The sequence below is a fragment of the Pseudomyrmex gracilis genome, unplaced genomic scaffold (assembly GCF_002006095.1).
Source record: "Pseudomyrmex gracilis isolate BER0280 unplaced genomic scaffold, ASM200609v1 scaffold_133, whole genome shotgun sequence".
Taxonomy (NCBI): Eukaryota; Metazoa; Arthropoda; class Insecta; order Hymenoptera; family Formicidae; genus Pseudomyrmex; species Pseudomyrmex gracilis.
In genome coordinates, this window is record NW_018020717.1 from 322,075 (window position 1) to 336,899 (window position 14,825).

The window sequence follows — 14,825 nt, forward strand, 5'->3', positions numbered from 1 at the left end:
TACTTAATATAAATTATGTATAATATATAATAAATATAATATATAATAAAGTAACATTAAGTTCATAAAAAATGTATTCTCTACTTATAGCTAACAAAAGTCATAACATCACATCTCGGAAAGCAAATGTTACATGCGGTAAAAATTTTGGAATTGAAATTGCACGACCAAAGTCAAAATGACTGGTCTGGTAAATCTAGTGTTATAACCGCAATTCGCGTTGGGGCTCACCTGTACACCTCGTGTCCAGGCGGATGTCTCCACAGACACTTCTCTCTGTGTCTTCTCAGCACTTGGCGACTCTTCGCGTATCTCAGACAATATTCGCAGAGATATAGCTTCGGGGCGCGGCTGTACTCCTCGGGATACGGGCTCTGATACCAGACCTCCATTTCCCATTTTCCCATCTCTATGACCCGCGTGCCGCCGCCGTTTCTACCCTCGCCATCGTAGTCCAGTTCTCTCAGCTCTTTTTCCTTAGAATATAAGAAAGAACACGGTTGGAAACACAAAAGAGGTTTTTTTCAAAATCCTGATTAAAATGTTAAAAAACAAAAGATTTAAAAAAACTGTTCACATGTAACTTTAAACTGTAACCAGTCGCTTACGATTTTTTCACTAGCTACTGCCTGGGACTCCTTAAACAGTTTCAGGTCGTAATCGGGTGTGAGATTGTTCAACCGAGGCTGCCTGTCCTTCTCGTTTCCCTGAAGCTCGCCACCGCTGTCGCTCTCGTTACCGCCTTCGCTTTTCCACTTGTTCCTCAGTTCTCGTATCTTAAGCTGAAAATTGCGTTGCTGCTCGGTTGTGGGCTGATGAACGCCCTTGGGTTTCTTCGCTAAATTGCTCAACGCCTTCTTGCGTTCCTCTTCGCGTTTTTTTCTTTCTTTGCAAAACTCTCTGGAAAAAAACAAAACGTTTTTCTCCACAACTCTGCGGACGATAAGTCCATACGCGAGTTCAACCTGTGTTCAACTTACATACAAGCCTGTGGCGTGGTGTTGTGATAGAGCGGACACGCTTCAAGAGTGAAGTGCGACTCGAATTTTCCAGAAAGATGACCTCGCGAGTCGCAGCCAGCCAGCGGACATTCTCGTTCCTTCGTCGCGCGTCCTCGATTGTATGGAGCCTGGCCTGTCTTGTTCCCAGTAGCGTTCGAGGCCGAACTGCTATTCTGCGTCGATCTTCCGCCGGCCGCGGAAGACTGCCTGGCGGTGGTGGACGGTCCGGCGCGTTTGACGGGCGATTTGCTCGCGCTTCTCTTGCTTTCGGCTTTTTGTTTTGAACAAATCGCAATTAAAACAGACCTTAGAAACTCGAAGCGAGGTTTTATAATACAACGATTTGCAATCGCCTCTTACCGGTATCAGATTCGGAATCACTCGCCGCCTTCGCCTGCAGCTGAAGCTGTTTACTTCCCTTACGTGTCTGCAACTTTCGTTTGCCTTTCGCTGCTGTTTTCGAAGGCGGCGTTTCCTGATCGTCCACGTCCTTCTCACTCGCGGACGCGTCTTCGTCGTCGTCACTCTTCACAGCACCTGTTCGCGCGCGCAAAGTTAAAATAAATTTTTCTGTCTTGTTTTTATACAAGCGTCACGTTGAAAAGAAACCTGTCAACAAACCTTGTCTTTTGGTAACTGTCTTCTGCGCTTTCACCGGAGCGACCGCCACCGAGGGTCTCTTAGACGGCACGTTTACGATGTTGTTGTTCGGTGGCGCGCTGCTAGGTTGCGTTGTTTCTTTCTTCTTCGGTTGGGGCTGAGAACTGGTTACGCTCTCGGACGATTCCGAATCCGTGCTGCTGTCCGTACTACCCGAAGACGCCGAACCGGCAGAACTTTTCGAGCTCGCGGAACTGTCCGATTTCTGTGGCGGCACAGCGGGTTTCGCAACTGTGAGAGGTACAACATCACGTAAAGCCATGGGTTTTTCTCAAATTTGCGCAACAATAAAGACAATCATTTGCATTCAATATAATACACAAGATACGATTACTTACCAGGTCTGCTGGCTACTGCGGACTTTTGCTTGGCATCGTTCAACTTCGCCTTGGCGGGAGGATTTTTTGAGCATTTGGCAGCGTTATTCGCGGGTTTTACCGGACTTACTTTAGCCGCGATGCCACTGTCGCTTTCGCTACTGTTCTCCGGACTGAATATGCTTTTTTTCTTAAATTTTTTTGGAGCTGGTTCCAATGTTTTTCCAGATTTCTCAAGATTCTTATTATTTGTATTTACGGAACCTTAAAAAGAACATTGTACAATATTTCATTAGATATAAAATAGAAGCCTGTATATTTTACAGAATATAAAACAACACACTTGTTACGATAGAAGTTTTATTAAAACTCACCAGAAAATTTAGCGGGCTTGCTGACAGGTTTTGGAACAGGCGCAGTTTTGTGCTGAGCCGATGATACAGGTACTGGTTTAACAGGAGATCTTTGTGTTTTCACAACTGGTGCAACGGTGGCGGTTGCCTTTGGCTTGGCTGGCGCCTTTCTCTTCTGCGGCGATTTTGCTTTAGTCGGCGACTCTTCGGATTCCGAAGAATACACCGTCGGTCTGGACTTTGGCGGCGGTCTGTCCTTGCTCTTATTCTCCAAAGGTGGCACGAACGTTTCAGTTTTGGACTTGACATGACGAGCGGCTGCAAACGGCACCTTCTTCTTGGTTCTTTCCGTATCGGATACTTTTTGACTGTTAGCGGAACTGCTGGAGTTTTCCGAATCAGACGAACTAGATTCGCTGCCTGAACTCGACGAGCTGCTCGACGAAGAGCCCGAACTGGTGGATGACGTAGATTCCGAGCTAGTTGCCTGCGAGATGAAAAAATTTCATTACATACGCAACAAGTGTCTCATTGGTTTTTAAAATAAATAAATAAGATAAAACAAATTGCGTATTGTTCTTAAAAAAAAAGAATACAAGGAAACGGGTGCGCAAAATATATATCTAACTAAAAAAAAGAGAATTAACGCAATCAAAGGTTACTATTTTGAGTTATAACCTCCGCACTTGCCTTCCGTTTGGGTGTCATTTTGCCCCCAATGTTATCTCGCAAACGATCAAAGAAGATCGTTGATTATCATCTTCGCGGAGACATTTCTGATTTTTGATGAGTTTCCGCTCGCAGAAATCACTTATTTACAAATTGTTACGTTAGAAAAACATCACGTACACACAAAACTGACACACATGATTACGTACAGACGCTATCGCGCCAATTGGCGACCTCTGGATTTACGTCGGCCATTTGCGGGAAACAACAACATGGCGTTTGACGATAAAAATCAAATTTCGAATCGCGCAAAATAAACGATCGCTTACCGATCTGCAAAAATCTGCAAAAATCTGCAAAAATCGTCATGATATCGTCAATGGAATGTAGTGTTTTTTTGCAAAAACCGGCGCGAGCCGCGCTCGTGTCGGAACGTTTCTCGCCTAACGTCTCGCCTAACGCTCGCGCGCGCTCATTGGCCCGCGCGCTCACTGGCCCGCGCGCTCATTGGCCCGCTGCGCGCACGCCAACCGACGCCACCTTCAGGCCGGTGACTCATTCGAGAACGCGAGCTTCGCTTTCTACTTTGCGTTATCCGAACTTGCGCCCCCAATTTCTCGCGCAATTCGTTTCTCTCTTGCACTTCTCGTTCTGCGGTGGAACAGTACGCGCAACAACACACACAACAGTTGTCTTGGAATCTCCGATCTCTCGAAACCTACCTACCTACCTACGCAGTAAAATTTGTTCCCCGCAATGACGGACGCTAACGATATCGTGTGCAATATAAAGGCCAGTAACTGCGGTTTGAAAAATGATAAAAAGGATAAGAAGGACAAGGATGTCGCCGACGCGTTTGGAACTTTCGGGAGGTATCGAATAATTAAAATTTTCTTTCTCGTTTGTTCTCGTCACAATTGCGACGCGCGAGAAAATGCATTCACCGCGTTTTTTTTTTTTTATCAGCGAGATAATTCGTGACTCACGCGCGCGATTCGCATAATCGTTTTTTCTCGCACACAAAGAAATTAAATCTAATTTTGTCAATGGCGCAAAAAAATTTCATACGCTTTGAATAATTGAGTTGGCCTCGTGGGAAATTGTATCGGACGCCATTAATGCGTTCTGTGCAACAATATATAGACGCATACTGTTTACATCGCGTTGCGATCTATATATCGTGGAATCACAATCGTGCATTTGCAAAATCAAACCATCTGGACGATGAATGCGCGCAAATGTTCGAAGTATTCGAAAAATTTTGGAATTTCCAACACACGTGTATCTCGAAGAGAGCTTGAAATTCAAAACCCGAGCTCACGAAGAACACGGTGTTGTTTGTCAGATTTTATAACTGTATGAAATATTGATAACAATGTCATTGACGATGTGTCACGTCGCTGTTTTGTTGACATATTAATTATTTTCAATTGATATTGTTGTCAAAATGTTGCGCCAGTCAGACTCAAAAGCTTTACGCTTGAGAGGTCTTTGTTGACACGTGTAGAGATTTGAATACAAGATAATGTAAAATATTCAAAAAGTCGAATTTGTTATTGTTTGTAAATGTTTGTAGATTTTAAATGTAATTAAAAACCAAAAATCTAATCTAAAACAAATAATAAAAAAGACCTACAATAAGCCAACGAATAAGATGCGCCAGTCAGACTCAAAAGCTTACGCTTGAGGTCTTTGTTGACACGTGTAGAGATTTGAATACAAGATAATGTAAAATTCAAAAAGTCGAATTTGTGTTATTGTTTGTAAATGTTTGTAGATTTTCAATGTAATTAAAAACCAAAAAACTAATCTAAAACAAATAATAAAAAAGACCTAGAATAAGCCAACGAATAAGATGTTGGTTTGTGACATGGTCAATGTATCTTTTCAGGACCCCAAATGTTCCAAATGCTCATCCGCCAGTAGCACCGACTAGACGTTACGACGCTTACTACAAAATGAATCATCCAAAACGTGGCTTGGCTCTGATTTTCAATCATGAATTTTTTACACTATCGCATCTCAAACCTCGATCAGGCACAAACGTAGACTGTGAAAATCTAAAGAACGTATTTGCAAATCTCGGTTTTGAGGTCAACGATTATCATAATATAACTCACAAAGACATGGTGAGACAATTAGAAAGAGGTAATTTCAAACTTGTTTGTTTGTTTTTATTATTTGTAACAAATTGTTTATGTTCTTTAATTTTATCTCAGTGCATTTTATATCAGACAAATTATTATTGTCTTTGCAGTTGCTGAAATGGATCATTCTGATCACGACTGTTTGGTGGTAATTGTATTGAGTCACGGCGAACAACATTTGCTCTATGCTCACGATAATTCGTACAAAGCCGATCTTCTTTGGAATCATTTTACTGGCGACAAATGCCCGACTCTTGCTGGAAAACCAAAATTGTTTTTCATACAAGCTTGTCAGGGCGATAAACTTGACCCGGGTATTACTCTCAAGGAACGGACCGAAACTGACGGACTGCCAGTTAACACATTTCGTATTCCCACTCAAGCAGACTTCATGATTGCCTACTCAACAGTTCCAGGTAATATAATATTTTATACATATGTGTGCGCAAGGATGGAGCAACTTAGATTGTCAATATTCTGAGAAGATTTATAGATTCGACTCTTCATCATAGATTGCAAAATGCAACAATTTATTAATTGTCCATCTAATTTGTTTCTTTTTTTTTTTTTTTTTAATCATTTTTTATGCTCCTGGAAGCTAAAACAAATTTCGGAATTTCGCAGGCTATTACTCTTGGAGAAACACGAGCCGCGGATCGTGGTTTATCCAAGCATTGTGCATAGAACTGAGAGAGAATGGTACGAAAGAAGATCTGTTGACTCTCTTGACGTTCGTATCCCAACGTGTTGCCATAGATTTTGAATCAAACACGCCCGAGAACTCGACAATGCATTTACAAAAACAAATACCGTGCATTACCTCGATGTTGACGCGTTTGGTAAAATTCACGAATTCAAAAAACGGATCAGTATAGCTTGTAGATAAAAAGGAACTCTGCATTTACGTATGCATTTATCTATTTGTATAATTTCTTTTTTTTTTTTATATGAACTACTTTGAAGACTTTCCGGCAACCGACACAATCAGTGCGGTGTTACTTATCCCTTTGTTGCTGCTTTTTAACGCAACGATGAAAATTTACGTCGGTATCATGAGTGTCGAATCGTTTGTGCGCTCTGATGACCAAAACCAAAGAGAGAGAATTTAACCGCGTTCGCGAAAGAATTTAGTGATTGAATCTTTTTTTTTTAGATCTGTTGCAAATGTAAAGGTGTATTGCAAATAAGAAGTAATAATCACAAAGCGTTTATTAAGCGCTTGATTTTGTCGCTTGAACGCGGCAATTGCTTACTCTTCAATCTATAGCAACTCGATCGCTGGTTTTTTTGAAAGGTTTTACGAATGTAAACCTTTTTCGATCAAGAGAATTTTGCACGGGAAAATACTTTTTTAACACCTTGACGCTGGGGACCGCATGTGATTCAGATCTCCACTAGGCGCCGGGGAACGCATATATGCGTCATTTAGATTGTTCACAAAAATAAGCAGATAAAACGGTATAAATTTCAATTTCTCTTCAGAAACGTTACAACAGATGTTTTACGAGTTAGAATAACTGAATATGTTTTTTAATTTTCTTGTTTTATTTTGTAATGATATCCACGTTGAAACCTTGTATATGTTAAAGCGATAGGATACGACTTCAAAGCTTCTCTGCTGCCGATACTTGAACTGTGATTATGTAAGAGCAAAATAAGATAAGAATTCGACGCTTTGCCGCATACAATGTTATGTATGTTTGCGCTAGAGCAATAAATAAGTACACCTTTCAGTCTTCTCTAGGTTTTCGTAACTCGTATATGTTTCTTCAGGAAATTTTCTCACTTCTCAACAGTTTTCGCAAAGGAAAATTTGAATTTCTATTTTTATAGATTGTTTTCTTGCATATATATATATATATATTTAGATATATATATATATATATACAATATATATATATATATTATATATATAACATATATATATTATATATATGTTATATATATTACTCACGATTAATGCTATAATAAATAAATAAATAAATAAAATATACAAATACTAACTTTGATAATGTTAAATTTCGCGCAAGCGCGTTTGTCAAATGTTTTTACTTTATAAATTAAAAACGTTGAAAATTTCTAATAATTGCGAGTTTTTAAAAAGTATCAATTTCTTATGCAAAAAAAAGTAATCTCTCTTTTTCTTCAAAATTTCATTGAAAAATATTATTATTGGTTCAAAAGTTATATAACAGTTTTTCTAAAATATCGCGCAATTGCTCGAAATTCTACGAATTTTCCCCGGTTCCGCGTAAAGGTCTGCTCCAAAAGGGCCCGGGCGTCAAGGTGTTAACGTAAATTGGGCGACTTTTAGACGATTTTTTTAAAAAGTGTATTTTCGCTTTTGACATTACAATCCGCAAGAGTTCTGCAAGTATTCAGAAATCATTAGACTGTATCCCCAATTTGACACCGTGATACGTGTCGTCTGGAAGGTATTCTTAATTTAGCATATCTAGTATATTAGATTCTGTTCTCTCTCTTTGCATCAAGTATAAAAAAAACAAAAAAAAAAAAAGTTAAGCTCCTAGTTGGCAATATTGGCACTAGTATCTCAAATTATTTTGCGTGCCATAGATTGCTAACATCGTATTTTAGTAATGCACTTTGTTTGTAATTTCAACTATTTGTTTGTGTAAGTCTCGTGTAGGCACATTGCGTTTAGATTAAAAAAAAACAGCAACAAGTAAAATTACTTCCCGGTAAGCAGAGTGAAAAAATATGCCGGCCCCGATCGTCGGCAATTTTACACACTTTAAGACAAATACCGTCTTTTTGACGTTTATTTCGAACAAAGTTTGTTTATCAGGGTTTAGGATGATGACAAATTTAGAACATACTTTTTTGTATTCTTTTTACATCAAGTTTTGTAACCTATTTTACTTATTACACTATTTATACTACTTTCTGTTTTTTTTTTTAACAGAAAAATAAAAACTGATCATGAATATTTCTTATTTTGTTTTTTTTTTTTTTTTAAACACAGCGTTGAGACCAAGACTTCCCATGGATGCGCGGTAACAACCAATAAAAAATTTTTTAATTCAATAGGTGTGTGCGACAGTTTTTTAACTTGCAGTTTTCCATCTTTTGCGAGAGCAACAATTAAGAAAAGCGGGAATTGTCTCGATTCTGAAAAGGTGTTATGCATGATAACACCTTTGTCCACTTGATTTCACACGTGTTACATGACAGAAAGAAACGTTACGTTGTGATAAAAAAAAATAGCATTTTGTCATTATTTTGATACAACGCAACTTTTAACCCATTTGCATCACAAAGAAAAGTCAAAAATTCGTTCTTATCACCAAAATTTTTTTTTTACTGTATTTAAATTTTAACGAAAATGTTACAAAATATGAAAAATAAAATCAATATTGCATAAATAAAGAATTTTGGTATTTTTCTGGTATAAATAATATGCGCTTTGGTGATAAATGCCTAAGTAAAATGCGCTTATGATGCAAATGGGTTAAAGAGAATAACATAAACATTTAAAATAATACAATACAAGATACAAGAACATATTTGCCGAGAATTTCAGAAATGATTTGACTTTCTGACGTTCTCTCATCTCAACTTGAAATACACACGATAAGTACAAAAAAAATTTTTTACGAACTACAGTAAGACACGTTATTAATATATATACGATTATTAATCATATTTTTTGTCATTAATATAACTTCATATAAAACATATAAAACATATAAAAAATTTTATATATATATATATATATATATATACATATATATATGTATATATATAATAAAAATATATCAGTCTATTACAGTAGAATCGATGTTATGCATTACATACAAATAGAATATTTTGTAATTGCGTATACACATATATATTTATACATATATATGGGTACGACTGTCTTAATTTTTTACAGTTATATAACATATATTTTATACCGAAAAACTTGTGAAAGCAATGTGTGTGTATGTTCTTTGCAATAAGCAATAGCCCAGGCCTTCGACGAAACGATGTTCAACGATGTTCATTTTACAAATGCATATATAGCTGTAAAATCTGTCCTGAGACGTGAAGTGTAGTTGTGATTTTTATTGTAAGCCCGCAAATCATACACGCAACGAGTATTTACACTGCAATGAAAATATTACGAAAAAAAAAAATGTTACAAAAAATATTTAAAAAAGAAAATATAAAAAAGTTGCTTCGTAATTAGACTTATGCGACATCACCTGCGTGCAAATATGAAAAAAAAAAAAAAAATTGCGAGCAGGTGAGCAATGGCGTTGTATATCGATATAGTTCAATTAACCCTTCGCGTATATTTGGCTAAATAATTTTAAAGTCTCGGGGGGAGATCTCTGTAAAAACTCATTTTTATAGAGAAACAAAATTACAAGAGATCACGTACTAACGAATATTTATGAATATTCATTAAAAAAAAAAAAAATAATAAATTGGTCACGCATGAAAAACAAATGAAAAACTCAAAAAAGTCTTCGGTATTCCGAGATATCAGATACCCCCCGCTTAAGCCACAAGCGAAGAGTTAGAAACGTAAGCTAATCTAATATATGGAGAAATAGATAAGAGAATTTAAAAAAAAAAAAAAAAAAACAAATTTTATGGCAAAAAAAAAAATTTATTCGCAAGAGAAACGGTAACAAAATTTGCGAAACGTGATACAGAGTCTTTCATAGTTAAGATTTAAACATATTATACATATGTTTTGATATATATAGCTTATATTAAAGAACTATGTAAGACTAATGTACGCATATATGTATAAACGCGCACGTGCGTGTATGTTGCAGTAGACATTTTTTGACCGTTTATAATGACGATAGTTTCCGCAAAACACGCAGCAACTTCTCTCTCTGATTTATTGTTCCTCGTACAATTATAAGATGTTTACAACAACTTTGCCACCTAACAACAACCGCATATTTTGCAACGTAAACATCTTCGTCTGACTTCACAACAAGGAGATTGCTCAAAGGTTTTTAAGATGTCATTCGTTGCGAAATAAAAATCGCAATGCGCCTCCCCGCGCATTGTGTTGTGATAAATGTTGTGCTAAGAATGACCATTTATATGCGTATGCCACGTGAAATCGCATAAAAAAAAAAAATTGCAACTTTTGAATCGATGTTACCGTATTTGATAATGCATTTTTACCAGTAATCTTCGTACCATTAGCTTTACTGACTTATGTGTTGTGTATCGTCTATATTTGGAAAAAATCCATATACAATCGTCTTATATACACAAACATTTGTATACAAAATTTACAGAATAAACTGAAATGAGATTAAACGCAGAATATTGGGCGTCCGATAATTTTTTTCCAAAGTCTTCGTCCGCCTTCTACTCGATCGAATTGTCTTAGAAATATATAAAAATTCCAAGAAAAATGTAATAAATTAAACAGAAACGCTCGTAATGTAAAAACAAATTAGTAAATGAAAAAAGTCACATCGAGCCAAAAAAAAAAGATATTAATATAATAATATAATGATTTAATGATAAACACTTACATATATAAAATTTACATATTTACATATTTAAATTTTTTGCGTATTTTTTATATATATATATATGTAAGTGTTTATCATTAAATTATTATATTATTATATTAATATCTTTTTTTTGGCTCGATGTGACCTCTTTCATTTACTAATATAAAAATTCGTTTAAAACCCGAAAAAAAATTGCGAACTTTCACATACGTCACAACAATTATTATTGGTATTTTTTATATAAAGTTTGATATACATCTAAATAATTCTAATATTGAAAAAAAAGGGAAATTTATATGCTATAACAATTTCATTTTGGATAGAATATTTATTTGAAAATTTCATGAATTTACACCATCCTTCTAAGAAGTTCGTTAATTTTATCTTCTCGATTTCCAAAATCACCTCCTTCTACGTAATGGTTGGTCTTCTTACGCCAGCCACCGGTTGGTGTATTGAGCTGGAAGTACAAAAAGTTTCGATTTTTATATTTGTATGTAAATAAATGTAAATTATTGAAGTGCAAAACGCTGATACACATCGTGGGATTAAAAATTTGTTTTTGGTTTAAAATACAAGTGTTTGAGCTTCTCAGATTTCTGTGACACAAAGATATCACTTTTATCGAAGAGAAAAGCTCGTATTGCTTTTCGACATAAAAGGAGGTTGATAGATTTTAATGCATCTAACTACCATGCCTATGTCGTAATATATAAATTTTTAATAGATACGTGTTTAACACTAGATATACCAGCTATTTAATACCATATATTACCATATATTTATTACCATATATTTGTTACGAATATATATAAAGTAACATTAAGTTCATAAAATGTATTCTCTACTTATAGCTACAAAAGTCATAACATCATTTCGGAAAGCAAACGTTACATGCAGTAGGAATTTTGAATTGAAATTGCACGACCAGTCAAAATGACTGGTCTGGTAAATCTAGTGTTAAATCCTTGAGAAAAAAGAAAAAAATACGTACTTTGAAAGGCCACAGGAAATTGCTGGCGTACTTGAACCTTGGCCCAACGGTGAATATTTCGTGAATCAAATCCTCGGTACATATAATATTAGATTTACCTGAAAAAGCAGTTTAAAGAAATTTATTCCAACTGTTGATATAAACGAATTAGTTAGAAAATTTGAGAAAGAAATGTACAACTTAAAACAAACTAAATACAGAATATATAAATTGTAATCAGCAAAAAATAAATTGCATTATTAATTTTTGACAAACTGGAAGGAAGAATGTGTTTTTATTCTCGAGACTTCCATGGATTTGTCAATAGAATTTATAAAAATGTTTATTAAAATAAAAATGTAATTGTCAACACATTGTTGAAAACCGGTTACTTGACAAAACTTTTATTTACTTACCAAGCTTTTTTTCAATGATAGAGTTGCTGGTAATTGGAATACGCTGTCTATTTATCTTGGCAAAACCGCGCTTGTAGATCAATTCGCGTACCGACTTCAAGTTAGGATATCCCCACGTGACGTAGGGCTCGATGATACGAAGCATATTAATCGTAGCTTTGTTCAATTTGATAAACACGCCGTTGTTGATCTGTTTCAGGCGGAACAGTTGCAACACTTTCCTGACTTTTGGCGCAACTTGATTTATACTGACAAATTTTTTACAAAAATTACAGTCAAAGTTAAATTAACGATCAGATACATCGAAAAAAAAACAGATGTAATTAACATCAAGGATGTGCTTACCCGCGAATTCGAATAACAAAGGCGAGTCGTGCTTCGCCAGGAATATAATAATTTCCACGAAGCCTAGCCATGCGGTTCAGCTTGATCTCGTCTCTTTCTTTTTGTCTGTATTCTTTTACATATTTCTCGGCGCGTTTGAAGATCGCTTTCCTTTTCTTATATTGAGCTGCACGATTCTGTGAGAAACAAATATTTATATTAGAAAAATTCAAGTTTTGCGTATTTGAATATATAAATTTTATCCACAACTTGGTTTATTGAATACACAAGATTTTATTTGTATCAGCAACGTTTAATTACCTTGATTGAGATCTTTAATCTCGCAGCTTTTACCGCCTCGCGGGCCTTCCTTCGTTTCAACACCGACTCTGGAACCGCAGGCAGCTTTTTAGCTCCAGCGTCTGCTGGCGCAGCAGGTGCTGGAGCGGTTTCCTTGGAGGTTTCCTTTTTCCTACGCAAAAGAATAAAATGTTCAATACTCAAATTCCATCATCTTTTTTTTTAAAATAAACACACGCGTATAAATTAGTTAGAACTTGCTAGAAAAAAATAGGTTAGGTTATGTTGATTAATGCACGGTTTTAACTGCAAAGTGTATTTATCAACTTTGGTACACTATGCAAATATCAGTGACGACAAGTAACAAAATCAATTTTTAATCAACAAACGTTCGCGCAACAATAAAACACACCGTTACGTCCCGCGAGACACACATTTCTCGACATTCGATTCATTTACATCTTTGATACAAAGATATAGATCAATTAACATAGAGTTTTCCAAAAAATTGTTAATATTACGTGTCTGTGTGCTCGCAATATTATATTTTTCATTGATTCAGTTGGATTTTGGAAGCAATAAAGGTTACTCACGCGTCGGCCATTTCCACTCGTGGCAATAAAGGACCTCCCCTGCAGCAGTGTTGTCGCAAAGTCGCGTTTTCGCGTATGCGCACTGCACCGCCAATCAGTTTCTTCTAAGAGCCGTGTTTTTACGCATGCGCTCTTAAATAGTAGTATCACTGGTCTAGTTTCCACCGAAGCATTAATTCACACCTAATGCGGCGTAGAATCAAATTTAAGTCTATAGAAACGCGTCAAATTGCGCTGATTTCGCTTCCGCTTCGATTTATAAGTACTCTACTTCCAATGAAAACGGAACATTAAATTTGATCTGTACCGGAGTGAAACCGAATTGAGGGTACGGTGGAAACTAGACCACTGCCGTACTACTTTTGACATCATTAAGGTTCTGTTGGGACCGAAATAATTTTTCATAATTAACGTGTTTTCTAATAATATTTATTTTGTTTTTTAATAACATTTAAACAAAACAATATTAAGAAAATAAGATTTAAAAAAGATAGAAATAAATAAACATAGAAATAACATTTGATGTAATATTTTGGCTGTGTTCCAAAATTCACTACCAGCGCTAAAGGTCTATAGTTTACGTCACATATATTATACAATTTTAGCACTGGCAGCGTGCTGGCAGCAATTCTGGAACACAGCTTTTATGTGGCAGAAATCACAAATACCAACATTTGTTGCAGTGGTAAGGAAAACTGCCAAAAACCTTATCAGTATTCAAAAAAACAAACATACATTCTTTTATTTTAACAAAACTAAGTAATATAATAATATATAACAGTCGGTAGCGCAGTGCTACTGAAGAAGTCACTGCGCTACTGACTTCTTCTAGCAGCGCAGTGCGCGTGCGTGAAAACGCGACTTTGCGACAACACTGCTCCCCTGGGGTACATTCCAAAATCCTACCTTGGTTACTAAAATGCTATATTTTACGTCACGTGTACTATAGTTTTCGGTTACCAAGGTAAGATTTTGGAACGTACCCCTGAGGGCGATGTCCCATTGAGCGGAAATATATAGCGGAACGGAATGTGCGGAATCAGCTCGACCAATCATAGCCATTCCGTTTTCTTTCCTTCGCTTTTTCTGTGGTTACGATTGGTCAAGTTGGTTCCGCACATTCCGTTCCGCTATAGATTCCCGCTCAATGCATATATGTAATACTCCTATATTGCTAGTACGGTGCCGACCTGAAGCTCACCGTTACGGTACAGACAATATAGTAGCCTTTCTCTCCAGCTGCTTTGTGCGCATGCGGTGAACATTCAAGCACGCTTGCGCATTTCTCTTTCTCGCGTTCTTTCTCTCACTTTCTAATGCTTTGTTTCGCTCGCACTCACTTGGTAGATGCGCTTGCGCATAATGACGCTCGACCATCTATGCCCATATTTGGACTTTGTGCGTCTCCCTTTCTCGGGCCTCGTGCCTCTCATTGCGAAGATACGCGACTAGCAATATAGGAGTATTACATATATGGCTTAATGGGACATCGCCCTGATCTTTCTCTCCGTCGGAGAAACGTTCGATCGGAAGTGAGGAGCGCGCAGAACCGACAAAGTTCGAACGCGTTGGTT

The 14,825-nt window shown here is 36.5% G+C and overlaps 3 protein-coding genes across 3 annotated transcripts in view; 1 reads left to right on the top strand and 2 right to left on the bottom strand.

Annotated features, from left to right (window-relative positions):
• LOC109856755 (histone acetyltransferase KAT7) overlaps positions 1 to 3,317 on the bottom strand; it is a 44,472-nt gene extending 41,155 nt beyond the window's left edge. The window contains exons 1-8 of the mRNA XM_020432381.1: positions 3,022 to 3,317; positions 2,353 to 2,818; positions 2,000 to 2,242; positions 1,623 to 1,892; positions 1,362 to 1,538; positions 981 to 1,272; positions 609 to 900; positions 232 to 476 (exon numbers count right to left, since the gene is read on the bottom strand). Of these exons, the coding sequence (XP_020287970.1) occupies positions 232 to 476; positions 609 to 900; positions 981 to 1,272; positions 1,362 to 1,538; positions 1,623 to 1,892; positions 2,000 to 2,242; positions 2,353 to 2,818; positions 3,022 to 3,039 (2,003 nt within the window). The 5' untranslated portion in view covers positions 3,040 to 3,317. The remainder of the gene's footprint in view (positions 1 to 231; positions 477 to 608; positions 901 to 980; positions 1,273 to 1,361; positions 1,539 to 1,622; positions 1,893 to 1,999; positions 2,243 to 2,352; positions 2,819 to 3,021) is intronic.
• A 250-nt stretch (positions 3,318 to 3,567) lies between these two features.
• On the top strand, positions 3,568 to 7,005 carry LOC109856752 (caspase-1-like). The gene is made up of 4 exons (XM_020432373.1): positions 3,568 to 3,872; positions 4,892 to 5,148; positions 5,258 to 5,563; positions 5,772 to 7,005. The coding sequence occupies exons 1-4, from the start codon at positions 3,757 to 3,759 to the stop codon at positions 6,020 to 6,022; spliced, it is 930 nt and encodes a 309-aa protein (XP_020287962.1). The 5' UTR covers positions 3,568 to 3,756; the 3' UTR covers positions 6,023 to 7,005.
• Positions 7,006 to 10,953: 3,948 nt separating this feature from the next.
• LOC109856751 (60S ribosomal protein L7) lies at positions 10,954 to 13,333 on the bottom strand. The gene is made up of 6 exons (XM_020432372.1): positions 13,252 to 13,333; positions 12,680 to 12,830; positions 12,380 to 12,555; positions 12,035 to 12,282; positions 11,640 to 11,737; positions 10,954 to 11,105 (listed from the first exon to the last, which is right to left on the bottom strand). Exons 1-6 carry the CDS (start codon positions 13,260 to 13,262, stop codon positions 10,995 to 10,997), a joined length of 795 nt encoding a protein of 264 aa, XP_020287961.1. The 5' UTR covers positions 13,263 to 13,333; the 3' UTR covers positions 10,954 to 10,994.
• Between the last annotated feature and the right edge of the window lie 1,492 nt (positions 13,334 to 14,825).